General features: G+C 35.3%; 1 protein-coding gene and 1 pseudogene across 1 annotated transcript; both read right to left on the bottom strand.

Annotated features, from left to right (window-relative positions):
• Positions 1-280: 280 nt before the first annotated feature.
• Positions 281-4170, bottom strand: LOC145572353 (zinc finger BED domain-containing protein RICESLEEPER 2-like). Its single transcript, XM_081631331.1, has 2 exons — positions 3890-4170; positions 281-2862 (listed from the first exon to the last, which is right to left on the bottom strand). The coding sequence occupies exon 2, from the start codon at positions 2090-2092 to the stop codon at positions 1184-1186; it is 909 nt and encodes a 302-aa protein (XP_081487457.1). The 5' UTR covers positions 2093-2862; positions 3890-4170; the 3' UTR covers positions 281-1183.
• Positions 4171-7285: 3115 nt separating this feature from the next.
• LOC145572352 (L-type lectin-domain containing receptor kinase VIII.1 pseudogene) lies at positions 7286-9993 on the bottom strand (annotated as a pseudogene).
• Positions 9994-15758: the final 5765 nt, after the last annotated feature.

Raw genomic sequence — 15758 nt, 5'->3', positions numbered from 1 at the left:
TTAAAATTTATCATAGTATAAAATATCTTCGTGCTAATTTATTATCATAGTATAAAATATCTTCCTGCCACTAAAAATCCTCCTGTCATAATGAATTTATTTTTTTGAGCCTATGCTAGAGCAGCAGAACTGTAAATTTAGAAGTAATTTGATTTAATCAGAATATTAAAAGCATAAAATAATTTTTGAATCATGTAATAAAAATACTCTGAAGTTCACATCAAAATATATGATTCTCATTACAATTACAACAAAACTCAAACCAATTCAACTATGACTTTTCATTAAAGTACAACAAAATTCTGATCTTTTTTATATGTACAATCTCAAGTTAATTGCTCCATAATTAACTAAAGAAACTAAACCATAGTCAGAAGTAAAAAGAGTAGCATCGCCTAGGCTTGAGGCTAAACACAACAACAGTGTAGAACATAAAAAATGCAGCAGCAACAGCAACACTTCCTCTGTTTTCAGACTGTAATGGATAAAAGACAAAGACAAAAAGCAACTCCCTATTATATTTTCAGCTAAATCACTGACTGTAAGCATTACACAAAAAGTAAACACAACTCATAATGCAATTAAACCAACGAATTTTCGACAGATTTTCATTTTATAATCAACTAAACTCAAAAAGAAAATCAATTGTAGCAGAATTCAGGAGGCAGGAAGAAAAAAGCTATTAAAAAAAAAAAACTACAACACTCCTATGCCATATGTGAGCAGATTATACTCAACAACATAATTACAACAAAAAGATTAAAGGACGTCAATACCTTCCGAATTAGATGCAAAACTTTCATCTATCACCTCTTTACCAATTTCAAGGACGTCTTCTTCAATATCACAATCATAACCACGTAACCAATTTTGTGTGGTAACCAACGCCTCAACATTCTTAGGCAAAAGCGCAATCCTATACTTGTTTAAAATACGACTACCCATGCTAAAAGAAGACTCAGAGGCTACTGATGTTATAGGAATGGCCAAAACATCCCTAGCCATAACAGCTAATGTTGGGTACACACTAATTTGAGATTCCCAATACTTGAGAACATCATAATTCTGCCCTTCATAAGATGGTTGACGAGGAGTAGACAAATAATTATCAATCTCCATCGATGGCCGATTTAATGGGCCATCATCATCAATATCCTAGAAAAGTTCAAACAAAATGCTTTTATTAAATAATAAAATTAAAACATACAATTATTATTTTTGTAAACCATAGTAAACAGAAATTAATTACCTTGAATGTGTCATCATCCAAGTCACTATTTGATTTATCGATCACAATTGGGATGGAGGGGGGAACAATCGTACTTGAATTAAAACCGGAAGACATAGAAGAATAAAAGTTATACAACTCCAAAAGAGCATCTTTAATCACCTTTGCCTTTTCAACACATGCCTCCTCAACATAAAGCACTTTCAACATCTTTGTTACTCGAATAAGCTTATAGCGAGGATCAAGAACAATAGCAATTGAAAGGATCAAACTATAGTCATCCCAATAGCCCTCAAACTTTTCAAGCATAACTTTTTCCATGGGTGCAAGTTTAGGGTCTATATGGGCTTTAGTTAATGTGTGCTCAATTTTCAAAACACTAGCAAAATACAAATTTGCAGTAGGATATTCTGAACTAGAAAATAACACAGTGATTTCATAAAATGGCTTTAGGAAATTACATATTTTTACAAGGGTATCCCATTCATCATCCGAAAGTTTGAATTCATAACCCATAAACTTATCGATAACCACTTTCAAGGCTTCCTTTGCTTCTAAAGCTTTTCGGAGCATCGTATAGGTGGCATTCCAACGAATCACAACATCAAGACGTAACTTACCATTAAACACACAGTTAACCTCAGAAAGAGCATGCTCAAATTGAGTAAGTCTAGATTCCGAAGAATCAATATATTTACAAACTTCACGCAATTTTTGAACACTACTATCAACTTCTTTCAAACCTCTTTGAACAATAATGTTCAAGACATGATCTGAACATTGAATATGAAAAAATTTACCATTACCAGGAAGAGGAGAAGTCAACATTAAATCTTTCTTCAAAAGGTTAACCATAACATCCATGGATCGAGCATTATCTATAGTAATTGCAAAAGCTTTATCCTGAAGGTTCCACTCCCCGATAAGTTTAAACACAAATTTTTCTATTTCAACACCAGTATGAGGAGGACCACAATATCTAAAATTCAGAATTTTAGACCTTAGACACCAATTTTTATCAACATAATGTGCAGTTAAAGTGAGATAACCTCAATTAATGCATGCTGTCCACAAGTCACAAGTGAAGTTAACTCTACCTTCAATTCCAGAAAAATTTTGCAACAACAAGGACTTAAACTTATCATGCTCAGCAATACAATATTTCAAAATAGTGTTTCTACACACATGCTTCACATTAGGATTCAGATTCGTAAAAACTTCCCTAAGGCCATGATGCTCCACAATACTTAAAGGATAGGAATGCAAAATTATAGCTCTAGCAAGCAATTGTAAATGACGAGTTTGATTAAACGAAGGCTGAACACCACTTTCTTTATTTGCAGGATGTTGTGGATTTTTACTCATGCATGCCTTAGTATGAGCTTTACAAGTGGAAGTACCAGCCTTATCTGGTGCTTTATATTCATTACCGCAAACATTGCATCGCGCATATCTTATCAGAGCAAGACCAACCATCTTATCAAAAAAGGTGTAGTGCCTCCAAACATCTGATGTTCGTCCATGCTTACTACCACTAGTGGTAGTGACTTGCTGTTGAGAAGAATCTTGATTCTGAACAGAGTCTTGAGAATCTATAGTTTCCTCGTCATAATTTTCATACCCTAGCTCCATTGCTGAAAAAACAGAAACAAAACAACACATTTCAGCCTTATAACAAATGTTTTTCACTGTCAATCCCAGGTAAATAATCTTTCTATGAACGCTAATTAAACTCATATAATCAAATTTCAGTAGCAACCCATTAATTTTTAACTACCAGAAAATTAAATAAGATGAACACTAATTAAACTGACATTAAACTCTTTTTTTAACTCATATAATCAAATTTCAGTAGCAACCCATTAATTTTTAACTACCAGAAAATTAAATAAGATGAACACTAATTAAACTGAAATTAAACTCTTTTTTTAACTCATATAATCAAATTTCAGCAGCAACCTATCTTGCTTTAGAGTGTTCATAAAAAAAAATGAAAACAGAAATGATAATAAATACATAAATTCTCAATCTGTATAATTGTACAATTGGCTATAATAGTCATATTAAATTAAAATTTCATATAAAATATGTTCTATATTAGAAAAACTTATTCTAACCGATTCATACATAGGTCATTTAATTTGTAACAAGATTTGTTCATTTTTGTATAAACAAAACCTTATTGCTAACAACATTTGCCTCAAATCAAAATACAGTAAGCACTTAAAAAATTTGAACTTTTTTTTTTTGTAAAAAAAATATATCGAGGCAAAACCATGATTTATAAGATATACATAGATTGATTGTGAGTTTGTGACCCCCTAATGTTGGGTTGGTCTTGGACTAGAGAGAGTTGGGTGAACATTATTCCATAGTTTGGTAATTTAAGGCCACATCTAGCCACGATAATCGGCATCCTTTGTCACTGGATAAATCATTATTATGGGCATCTCATGTTTAGATGTTTAATGACTAAATGGTAAATTCATCCACACTTCTTAATAGCTGCCATACTTAATTAGGTAGGCCATTTGATTATTATAGGGCTATTCAAGTTCTATAACTTTAGAGCTGATTAAATCAAATTCTACATCCTAGCTCAGATTCTACAACATCCTAGTAAATCAGTGGCAAGAAGTACAAGAAAGAGAGAGTTCATACCTGAATTTGGAGAGTAAAATTCAGGACGCAGCTCAGGGAGATTCTGGGCAGCAACAACACCGATGAGAGAGAGGGAGATCTGCAAAGTTCAGTATTCTGGACAACTTCAAAGTTCGGTATTCTGGGCAGCTTCAAAGTTCGTCATTCTGGCCAGCTTCAAACAATTGCAAGATTTGAGATGAGAGGGAGCGAGAACTGAGAATGAATGAGGGAGAGGGAGATCTGAGAATGAGATGAGAGAGAGTAAGAATGAGGCGCCGTGAGAATAGAGAGTGAAAGTGGTAAAGTGAGAGTGAGAGTGAAAGAGTTTCAAAAGGTATTTCATGTAAATGTAACCATTGATTTTTTAATCTATGGTTGAGAGTAGTGATCCGTGTGTGTTGTGGGAGAAAGAATCTAACCATTGATTTTTTAATCTATGGTTTAGAGTGGTGATCCGTGTATGTTTGTGTGTTGTATATTCATCTACAAAAATATTATTCCCTCAATTTCTAATTATTTTTTTGCCCCATTTGATCGGGATAAGTCTCCAAGACACGTATTAAAACATCTATATCTTTATTTTCATACACCGATACACGTAAAAATTGTAAAAACGTTATATTAATAAAATGTATAAATAGACAAATTTAAAAAGATCACTCATGAGTCTATAACTTTGTACTAATACATACGAATATTTAACTATGAGATGGTTAGATGCTATGTGTTAATGTGTACACATGATCGATTGAACTAATCAATATTACCTTGTTAATTAGTCATTAATGTTTTCTTTCATTATACAAATCAAACTACTTGTAATATCTTCATAAATTGATGAAAATATATAATGATGAACGAATCATAATTATCAATCTTGTTGACTAATCAAGTATCGAATTACCAAATTGCAAATTTCCATTTCACAAGAACTCATCAAATCATAACTATGATACTAGTATTTAAATGATTAAATAAGAAGCATATAATAACCTAGTTGTAAAACAATAATACATTAATACACTAAATTTTATAATCTACTTCGTAATAAACTAGTAAGATCAGTATGACTAAACTTGAAACAAAACATAATATGTATTTATAAAATCAATGAGAATTTGTTTATAATATGATGCCTAAATATGAAATGATTCTCGACTTTACATAAAACTTGTTAACGCAAAAGGTTAGCAAGTACTATCAAATTTCAAACCAAAACCATTTATCTGCCCGAATCCAAATGACTCTATAAACAATCGATTTTTTTTAAACCGAAAACCGACCCGAACCGTAATTTAGTAACTCGAAATGGAACCGATCTAAATAACGTTAAACCGTAGAAGAACCGAACCAATTATAAATTGAATCGAAAAAGGACCGAACCAGTTATAAACTGAACCGAAAAAGAACCGAACCAGTTATAAACTGAACCAAAAAAGAAGCGAACTGTTTCTAACCCGAAACCGTTTCCAACCTGAAACTGTTTGAACCGGGATAAAATCCGTTTACACCGCACCGTTAACAAACCACAACCCGTCTGCACCGAACCGTTCACTGCCTGGACTGTTTACAACCCAAACCGAATTAAAACCGCTCAAGAATAAATCGAAACCGGATCGAACCGATAACTATTTAAACCGAACCGAAACTGACCCGTGAGACACTTAAACCGATTTCACACCGACCCGATTTAATACCGAACCGATTTCAAACCGAACCGAACCCGAACTGTCAAACCGTTTTGACAGTGCTTATAAGGTTATAAGAATCTTCTTTCTAATGCCATGGCCTATGGGAGCATTGGTAAGGATCACATGATTCTTGCTTCATTATGGGAAAACGAATGAGGTGAAAATAAATTGATGCAACCAAAAGCTTAAGACAAACTCTAAATTACTCCAAAAGTTTTAATGTAGGTTCATTTATATTTTTACTCTCAATTACATATTAGATAGATTATTTGATCATGTTTCAAATTACTGGAATGACATGCACCACTAATAATTTATTTTTTTTACAATTTTTATTTTAGTTTTTTTTTTTTAAAATTAACCCTGATTTAATATATGAGTAGCTTTGATTTGAACAAATCTTTCTTGTTAAATTCTATTGGAGGGATTGGTCTCAATATCTTGAACAATAGATTGGGTGCACTCATCAGTCATCACCCCTACATTGACTAGTAGCTGTATAGCCATTAATCACCGTTCAATTATAAATGTCTCTAAGCGACAAAAAAATACTCATTAAAGACACTCGCACACACCAATTCAATCAATAGTGTTTGGGGGTGGGGGGGGGGGGGGGGGGGGGGGGGGGGAGGGTGTTGTGATTCAACTACTAATAAAATTTTAGGTTGCTTTGGGCACACAAACTATAGTCAAGGTGTTGAGGCAATTTTGCCTCTATCTATTTTGTCTCACAAAATTGTTTTACGAATTCAAATTGTTTTGTAAATTAAAATTGTTAACTTTATCAAAACAAAATATTATATAATATTTGTGAAATATTAAAAAAAAAAAATTCTTTTATTGCAATTACAAAAAATAAGAGGGTGTTAAATAACGCCAACAAAAATGATCAAAACCGCCAACATTTATTGTGAATTGACAACCATGCCCTTAGTAGTTCACCACTAGCTTCCCTCTTGCCATCCATCACTAACACCTTAACACCACCACCCTAATCGGCCATGGTAATTGGTTTTGGGCACCGGTTACCAGCCACGGTAACCGAAGCCCAAAACCGGCTACCATGCGTGGTAACTGGAGCCCAAAACCGATTATCACAGTTGCCGAAAATAAAAAAAAATTGCCACCTTCACGCCGGCGAGGGGAAGTGGTGGGTCGTCATAGAAGGGGATGTGGTGGATCGTTATAGAGGGTGGTGTGGTGGGTTGCCAGTCAGGGTGGTGGTGGTCGTCGCCGATCGGAAGGGATGGTGGGTTGCCGGGGAGGATAAAGGGTGGTGTAATAGTAAGGGTATGATTGTCCATTTATACTAAATGATGGCGATAGTGATCATTTTAGACGACCATGTTTAGTAATTCACAAATAAAGGTACTAATAACCGACGAAAAGATAGCCGTTAAGACACCATGAAAGACCGGTGAAAAAAGGACAATCCATTGATAAAAATCCCTAATTATTAATGATAAAAAAAAATTATAAACAAAAGCTCCTTTGAAAGAAAGCGATATAAATAAATACGCCCACCTTTTTGTCACTCAACTTTGCTAAACCTCTACTCAACTTCTAGACCCCAAATGTATGCCCTTTTTGTAATAATAAAGATAACTTGAAAGCAACCACCTTTGGACCCCACTATTTTTCTCTACAAATTTTCTCCAATTGCAACCGATAGTTTCACTAATCATCAATACTACTTTGTTAGCCATTGCCAATATTGGTTACATTATTACAATAATGAGTTAAACTATTACAACAAAACTAAGGGTCCCTTTGTACCCCAATGAAAAAAGTCCGAAACTTTGTGCGTATTACAATACTTTTTCCCTTTCTTTTGTGGGAAAAAAGATTAATTTTGACCTTAGGAGACACATTATTTGTGTATACACTTGTAATTAATCAGATGAAACAATATCACTAAGCGTCATCAAATTAAAACTAAAACCTATAATAATTATACAACAATGACAAAATTCTCACCCATATGGATAGGGTACCCAAACTATATCTTACAGGGGTGGGTTCGTTGTTGCAGGACTTGCAGCGCATGTAACAAACACGTCGGTGTGTAAATATGTTAAATATTTTATCTTTTAGACTAGCTCATCACCACCAATACCACCTTCGGCGGTTCCACCACCAGGTAGGAACAAGTTGCGCTCCGAAGAAGACGATGAAGTGGAGATAGTAAGCATAGCATTGCAATCAGAAACACTATCTTGCAAGTTCAAAAGAAGCTGAGATGTACTAAAACTCATAGAAGGTTTAGTTCTAGGGACAATTGGCACCTCTGCCTCACCAACCAACATTTGTACCACACTTCTCATTGTTGGCCTTTCCAATGGATCAGGGTGAGAACATGCTAACCCAACAAGCAAAACTCTCCTTATTTCTCCTTCATCAAATTCTCCATTCAACCTTTCATCAACTGCCTCTAGCAACCTCCCTTCTGTATGCAATCCCCACACCCATTCCACCAAATTCCCATGCCCTTTAGTCCCATTCTTATCCTTCTCTATTGGTCTCCGGCCACTCGCCACCTCAAGAGTCACCGCCCCGTAGCTAAACACATCAGTTTTATCCGTGGCTCGCCCTGTTAGAAGATACTCCGGGGCTAAATACCCCATTGTCCCCGCTGCCACGGTTGCATCCGGGGACTTGTCATGCTCCATCTGCCTAGCTAACCCGAAATCACTCAATTTTGCATTGAAAGCTTCATCTAACATTATATTACTCGTTTTGACATCCCTATGTACAACCAAATTCTCACATTCTTGATGTAAATAGGCCAAAGCTGAGGCCACCCCAAGTAAAATTTTCCTTCTATGTGGCCAAGATAATACCATTCTTGACTCAAACAATGCCTTATCTAAGCTCCCATTAGGCATTAAATCATACACTAACAATATTTCTTCCTTCTCATGACACCAACCTTGAAGTCTAACTAAATTCCTGTGCCTAAGTGATCCAATTATTGACAATTCTGATAAGAACTCGTTCTTCCCTTGCCCTCCATTGTTATTACTACATCGTTTAACTGCGACGACATGTCCTGTTTCCAGCAATATCCCTTTATACACCGTCCCAAAGGCGCCATGTCCGATAACCCGACTTGAATCGAACCCTTTAGTGGCGATTTTAAGCTCCTTGTAGCTGAATTCCTTAGGCATTTTAATGACATCCGTTGCTAAAGAACAGGAAGCTGAATTCCTAGGTAATTTCACCTTCGATTTCTTTGAGAAAAACCAGAATAATATCCCTCCAAACAAAGCTAACATAAAAGCACTTGCTGTCACAACCCCAGCAACCGCAGCCGGGTTACGCTTACAGAGCTGGTTGCCACAAGAGTTTTTATTTGTTGACACAATCGATTTCGAATGCGATGGCGGAATTGCCGGCGGAGGAGCGTGTACAGCCACCGTTGTGGTCCCACTCGGCGGCGGCAGAGCAGTGAAAGGAGGAGACGGCTGAGGCTCCGATGACGTCGATGACGACTCGAAAGAGGAGGTGAAACTCCACCAGTCAATACTGTGAGTCTCAGTGCTCCCCTGAGTTGACCCAGTGAAACCCACAAACATCTCATCATTTACAAAATTATCTAAATCAAAGCTAAACGAAAGGAGTGGTAATTTCGGTTTAACATTTGAGTATGAAATCGAAATGCTAAGAATCTGAGTTAATCCAGAATAGTCGATCCATGTATTAATTAGATCACCACTCTTTAAATCCACATTAATTGTATCTAAATTACTTACCTGAGTTGAAACCATTGAACCAAGATCCAAACCCACATGATTACTATTAATGTCCTTAAATTCAACATCCATTAATGTATCAAACTCAACCGCAACGAACCCCGTGTTCGAACCCTGGCTAAGCCCAAGAAACCCCCCGGCCGCTCCGTTTGAGTCGTTGTCCGGGGATATAATGAAGGCGAGTCCACCACCAATGGAGCTAGGGTTAAGGTTTGAAATGGCGAAAGAAAAGAAGGTTGTAAAACTCACCGGGAAGTTAGTTCCGGCTTGCCGGAACTTCACCGGGCGGGAGTAAAACACCCTCCCAGCGCCGGAGTTTGGGACGGGGAGGTCGCGGGTGAGGCGAACGCTGCCATTGTTTAAATGAGCGTCGCCGAGGAGTTTTAAGCTCGTGAGGGTTAACGTTCCGAAGTCAAACTCCGTGGTATCGCCGCCGTTAGTGGTGGTTATAACGGCGGGAACATAAATTGATAACACAATAATTGAAAATGTGATAGGAATGAAGTGAGTTAACATTGGAAATAATTATGAGATCATTAGAGAAATTGATAATAAAAATTGTTAAAAATTGTGAGAGATAGATTGAAAGATTGGTAATGTAATTGTTAAGACAAAGGAGAGAGAGTGGAGTGAGGTAAGATAGTGTGGAAATAAATAGGTAGATGGCAGAAAATGGGGGAAAGAGAGAAACGAAGAAACAAGTAAAGAGTAAAGAATGAGAGAATTGGGGGTGTGATTGTGATACTGTTGTTGAGAATCCAAAGATAGGTTGAGGATGACAGGTGGGGATCAGTCGGATTACACGTTCACTTTACCAACGGTTATTTTAGCCGCTGTTCATTCACAGACAAAATTCTCCCAACTCTCTTCGCCCCTCAAAGTTACCTTTTTTTTTTTTTTTTTTTTTCTTTCCTTTCTTTATTTGGAGCCGTCTCTTATGAATTAGATTGTGACATGATTTGCAGTTTATTAATCCATTCGTCATTTTATTTTTACCCTATAAGTATTATGAATTAAGATGTAAATGTTTAAGTTATTACTTCGCAATGAAAAAGGTTGAACTCAACAAGTAAAAGCTAAGTAGTTACAAGATTACAACAAAACCATCAATTGTTACATATGAAGAATACAACAATTTAGCGCTATATAAAAAACTAAACAAGAGATCAACTTAGGCACTTACCAACACTATTTTGCTAATGGTGTTACAAGGGTCTAATCTCTTCAGCTTAACTTCAGTTCATTTTATTTTCTAATTTCATTCTCTCATAAAATGTTCATCTCATCTATATTTAGTTTAATTCATTTCGATTATATTAAGTTCAGTTCAATAAATCAAAACAAACCCTAAGTAGCAGTACAAATTTTACCGTATCTATTTTCAGTTTTTCACATTAGAAAATCATAAAAAGACATTCTATTGTATTCAACTCCACGTCATTGGGAGCGTCAATTTTAACTGTTCTTGCATTTTATTTATTTTTAATATGTACTCTGCATTAATCTCTAAATTTTAAGGTTAATTTTATAATAAGACATTTGCGATAAACCAAGCAGATTAACTCAAAAGATACCTGCAGTTCTGTACTGTTGTTGTTGAGACAATTAAAAAAAATTAAATAAATAAATAAGAAAAAATAGAGACATTGAAGAAAGACAAAGTGGGTGGAGGAATAAATTGATGAATACAGACTACAAAAGATATAATTAGGTGGCATCTTAAATTTGAATTGCTCTTCCAATAGCCTAATGACGTTATTTCAGCAAACACATCATTTGACAAGCTAAATACTTTTTTTTTTTTAGGTGATGGCATCCAATCTATGTATAACTATACTTAAATAAGACCGCACTACAAAAAATAGTTTTACGTGTCACCTTCACAAGCAAAATTTTCCCGCTCTTATCCGCTATCCTAATTAAAGCAAATAATCACTAAATAATATAAGACCTTCTATTCCTATAAATATTAGTATAATATATGAAAAGAAATATCAATTTGTATATATACACTAAAATATTATTAATTGATCTTATATAATATTTTTTGACAAAAATAATGTAAATTTTATTGATCTTATGTAGAAAATATTTTCATTAACCTTAAAAGTATACACAATATATTTCCACTATATATCAATAAAGAATGAAATATACCTAATAAAATAATATCTTTTGACAAGATATTGAAAAAAGATAATATACAATAATAGAAGATAACAAAATATTTGCATGATCAAAAGACTTAATATGCATGCATTACATATGTGATATGAAAGGAAAATTATATAAAGATACTTTCTTGATACTCCAATATTTAATACTTTTTTTTGCCAAGTTTTCATACTCCATTAAAAATTTTGCATGGATTCTATACTTGGCAAATTCCACTATCATATAAAAATTTACGTATATATCTTATTATATATATGTATGATGGACTTTTTAAACAAGTAGAATATAATATACAAAACTTACGGTCAGAGTTACTCGGTCAGGGGTTACCTAAGGGGTTCGGTTTTGGTTTAATCGGTCAGGAGTTACTCAAGTTACTCGGTTAGGAGTTATCGAGTAACTTGAGGGGTTTGGTCAGGGATTTACTCAGTTAGGGGTTACTTAAAGGTTCAGTCAGGGGTTATTTGAGGGTTTGGTTAGGGGTTACTCAGTTAGAGGTTACTTGAGGGTTACTCAATTAGGAGTTACTTGGTTAAGGGTTATTTAAGGGGTTACTTCTCGGTCAGGAGTAACTCGAGTAACCCCTGAGTCCTGACTGAGTAAACCTTGAGCGAGTAATTTGAGTTTCCACAGCAAGTCGAGTAACCCCGACCATATGGTGTGGCCAGTCATATAGAAAAATCCACCCTTAAATTGTAGTTAATAGAATATTACAAAAAGATTATTGGCAATAAATGATTATCAAAAGATTGCAAAATATTTCATTGAATTATTACTAAGTTTGATATATATAGATTCTCATAAATATTGGGTAGGGGTAGATAATTTAGCCTATGATTTGGATTTTTTTTTGCCTTGGCCATATCAACATAATTATATATACACCTACATATTTAGAATAAATCATACATATATATATTTGGACTAATATATTCTCCATATACTTTAATAATTCTAGAATTACTACTATAAGTATTATTATGAAAGATCATGCATATAAAGTTTTAAAATATTACATTTGTTTGATAATTTCCTATAAAATATGTCATTATACTATCTAAATTATTGTAAATAGATAATTTAATAATATATTAAACAAGTAATAAGTAGTCAATTTAATTGTATAAACAGTAGTCCTTCATCATTACAAATACAAAAAGAATTACGTAAGAAAATTAGTAATAATAAGTTGACAGGTAATTGAGCGGGTAGGCGGGTTATAAACGGGTATGACATGAAATCCACCTCTTAGCTGTTACCCACGTTGAGTATGACTTATGTACTCATACCTGCCTTCTTGCCCGTCAAAGTTGGACATATATCCGCTCCATCTAGGGTAGGTGTGGTGCGGGACTAACATTTTTATACCCATTTGCCATCCCTAATTTTTAGATTATAAATTATTTAATAGATAAAATAATAGTATAGTTTAATAATATATTGTACAAGTAATAAGTAGTTGTAGACACCTAAAAATGTCTCCTGAAACCAAACCCGATGATGAACAACCTTTCGCCGCCATTATTGGGCGGATCGAGTATATAATTCAGGGAGTGCTTAAAATCCATGTTTAGTCAAACCCAGCGCACAAAATAGTCAACGGATCAGTCCTAATTTTTATTCAAAGCATAGTCCAATTCATATTTTGGCCCGAGCCTTTTAAATTCATTTCGTATTATTTATTAATTAAGCCCGATTAATAAATAATAAAACCCTAAAACCTAAAATTACCCAAGAAATCTGAAGCGGCGCCTAAAATACCACGTGCATAATCATTAAGATTTAGGTTGAAAATGAATCTGGAAGTTTTTAGGGAAAATACAAATACCGCGTCACAGCACACGCACCGTGACATGGTATCCGGCGCCGCGTTGTGGGATTTTATACTGTGTCGCGGTATTGCGCGCCGTGTCACGGTACACGTGCCGTGATGCGGTGTCCTATTAGGGTTTCTCCGCGACGCCTCTTCATTTTTAGGGTTCCGTGCATCCCCTGCTCATTTCCTTTATAAATACTACCCTCATTTCTGCAGTTCGGGGCATCAAATAATTCTCTATTCTCACTTTTATGCTCAAGCCTAAGCACTAGTCTACCCTATTTACTGACAATACTTCCCCCAAGCACTCCAAGGAGTCTGTGCTTCAGCCGAGGTTCCGTCCTTAAACCAAGGCGTGAAAGGTAAAACTGTTTGAGGGTTTGGCCCCAAATCAACGTTAATTTAATTTAATTTCCATTGTTTTTTATTAATTTCCTTGAAGTTACTAATGTGTTTATTATTTTATAGTTGCAAGCAAACAAAATCAAAGTAAGGAATCATGTTCTTTTTAATTCTATTATTTTTCTAACGATTTTTATTATGTTTGTCATATATTAATTGTTGAATTGCTTCCAATATTATTGTTGATTTTATTATATTTATGATCACCATATTTCATGTTTAAAGGGAATATGTAATTGAATATCACGCCAAATAAGATAATTTGGACAACCAGTTTAAGATCCTTTTTAATCTTGTTGTTTAATCAAGCGATCACGAATATTTTAGAATTATATGTTGCGTTAATGTTCAACCAATTTAGCATAATAATAGTTTGGAGCAAATTGAATAAGATCGCAGGAATCGCTTTTCAATATAAGAATCGAGTAGAGGCCAATACGGGCGAATGTGGTTGTTGCCTATTGTTGTCCCTTATTCGTGGTTGCCTTAAATGATCCGTGAAAGATTTACAAGTTCCTTAAAAACTTGTTCGCGGCTCCCTACTTTCCTTGTCCCTAATCGTATATGTCAATTCCCACTTCCTATATATGAGTGCCAAGCATATTCACACATGTTTAACGTAGGCGCACTTCAAACGACGCCTACAATTTGGCGACTCCACTGGGGAGGATTCTTGGTTATTTATCGATTTGGGTGATCGGTATTTAATTAAGATGAGTAGATGAGACTTGAAAGATTCTTGAATCGTATTTTTATGATTAAATTGGCATTTTTTGCATTTACATAGACGTTTTAATGTCGTAATTTAGGTGCGCCCGTAGGAAATGTTGAATAACCTGATTGCGAACGAAGAAAACAGAGGCACCAGTCAGATTTTTTGACTGCCGCGCCACGGCATGTCTACCGTGTCAAGGTGCAGAATGCCGTCACGCGGCGTTCTGTACCGTGACAAGGTGCTTTCTTCCTGAAATCTTTCCAGTTGCTTTATTTTTTTTATCACACTCAGCTTCCTTCGATTTTTCTGAAAAAGCGTATGTGTTCTACATGCATTTTAGCCCCGGGGAATTTAAGCTCTATCAAACCAAAAACGCTCCTGGCAATAAGGGTTCATCCGAGTTATTAAATTCACCCAAAATATGGAGTCGAGTTTGATTTAATCACGAACTTACGGAGCCGCCCGTTAGCATGCACCCTCAAGGGAGGCTGCCTTGCAATTGCGTCAAAACTCTTAACCATGGTACCCTATGACACCAAAAGCTTGACCCTAGTCGAACATAGATCTTGACTTTAGGTTGCGAACGGTTTTTTTTCATTGCATCATCGTGACTAAGTGCTACGTGGCTTTATTGTTGTGTGGCTAACCCAAAGTGTGTTTGTTTATTTTGGATTTTTGGACTAACGTATGATCGAGGGTTTTTATTCAACATAGTAATTAATACGGACTTTAGAATTACTTAAAATCTAGAAAAAAAATGAACCTGGAATTAATTACCGTGACAAGGGAGAAATGCCGCGACGATGTAATTAATGTCGTGACACGACAAATTATACCGTCACGCGGTGTTGTTTTCCGTGACACGACAGGAGCACCATGTCACGGTGCCCTGGTTCTTTTGCTGTCAATCCTGTTCTGGTGTTCTGTGCAGTTTGTGTGTCTCGTTTAGTGTCAAGTCTAGCTATATGGTTATAACACGCGTCCATAACCCCACTTAATCACTCACAAGTCAAGTCCACACACCTTTTTTTTTTTATTTGAGTCATACACCATGTAATTCATAATCGTACTTTAGGAAGGTCTTGTGTTGTTTTTCCTTTTTTTGTTTTAGGAGTAAGTAGGATGGTATCCTCCCATACATACTTTTTTTCTAAAAAAAAAAAAAATTCAAAAAATTTCTTGCCTTTTCCTTTTCTGGATGGGTCAAGGTTGAGTCTAGTCATTAAAAGTGCGTTTGTTTTTAATATCGCAGGACTTGGTCGAGAAGTAGGGGTAGATTGTTACGGTTCGAGTCGCTGCCTCAACAACCTCTTAAACCTAAGAGGCGTACAAGGAA

The sequence above is a fragment of the Chenopodium album genome, chromosome 12 (genome assembly GCF_948465745.1).
Source record: "Chenopodium album chromosome 12, dcCheAlbu1.1, whole genome shotgun sequence".
Lineage (NCBI taxonomy): Eukaryota > Viridiplantae > Streptophyta > Magnoliopsida > Caryophyllales > Amaranthaceae > Chenopodium > Chenopodium album.
This window is presented reverse-complemented; position numbering and strand designations above follow the sequence as displayed.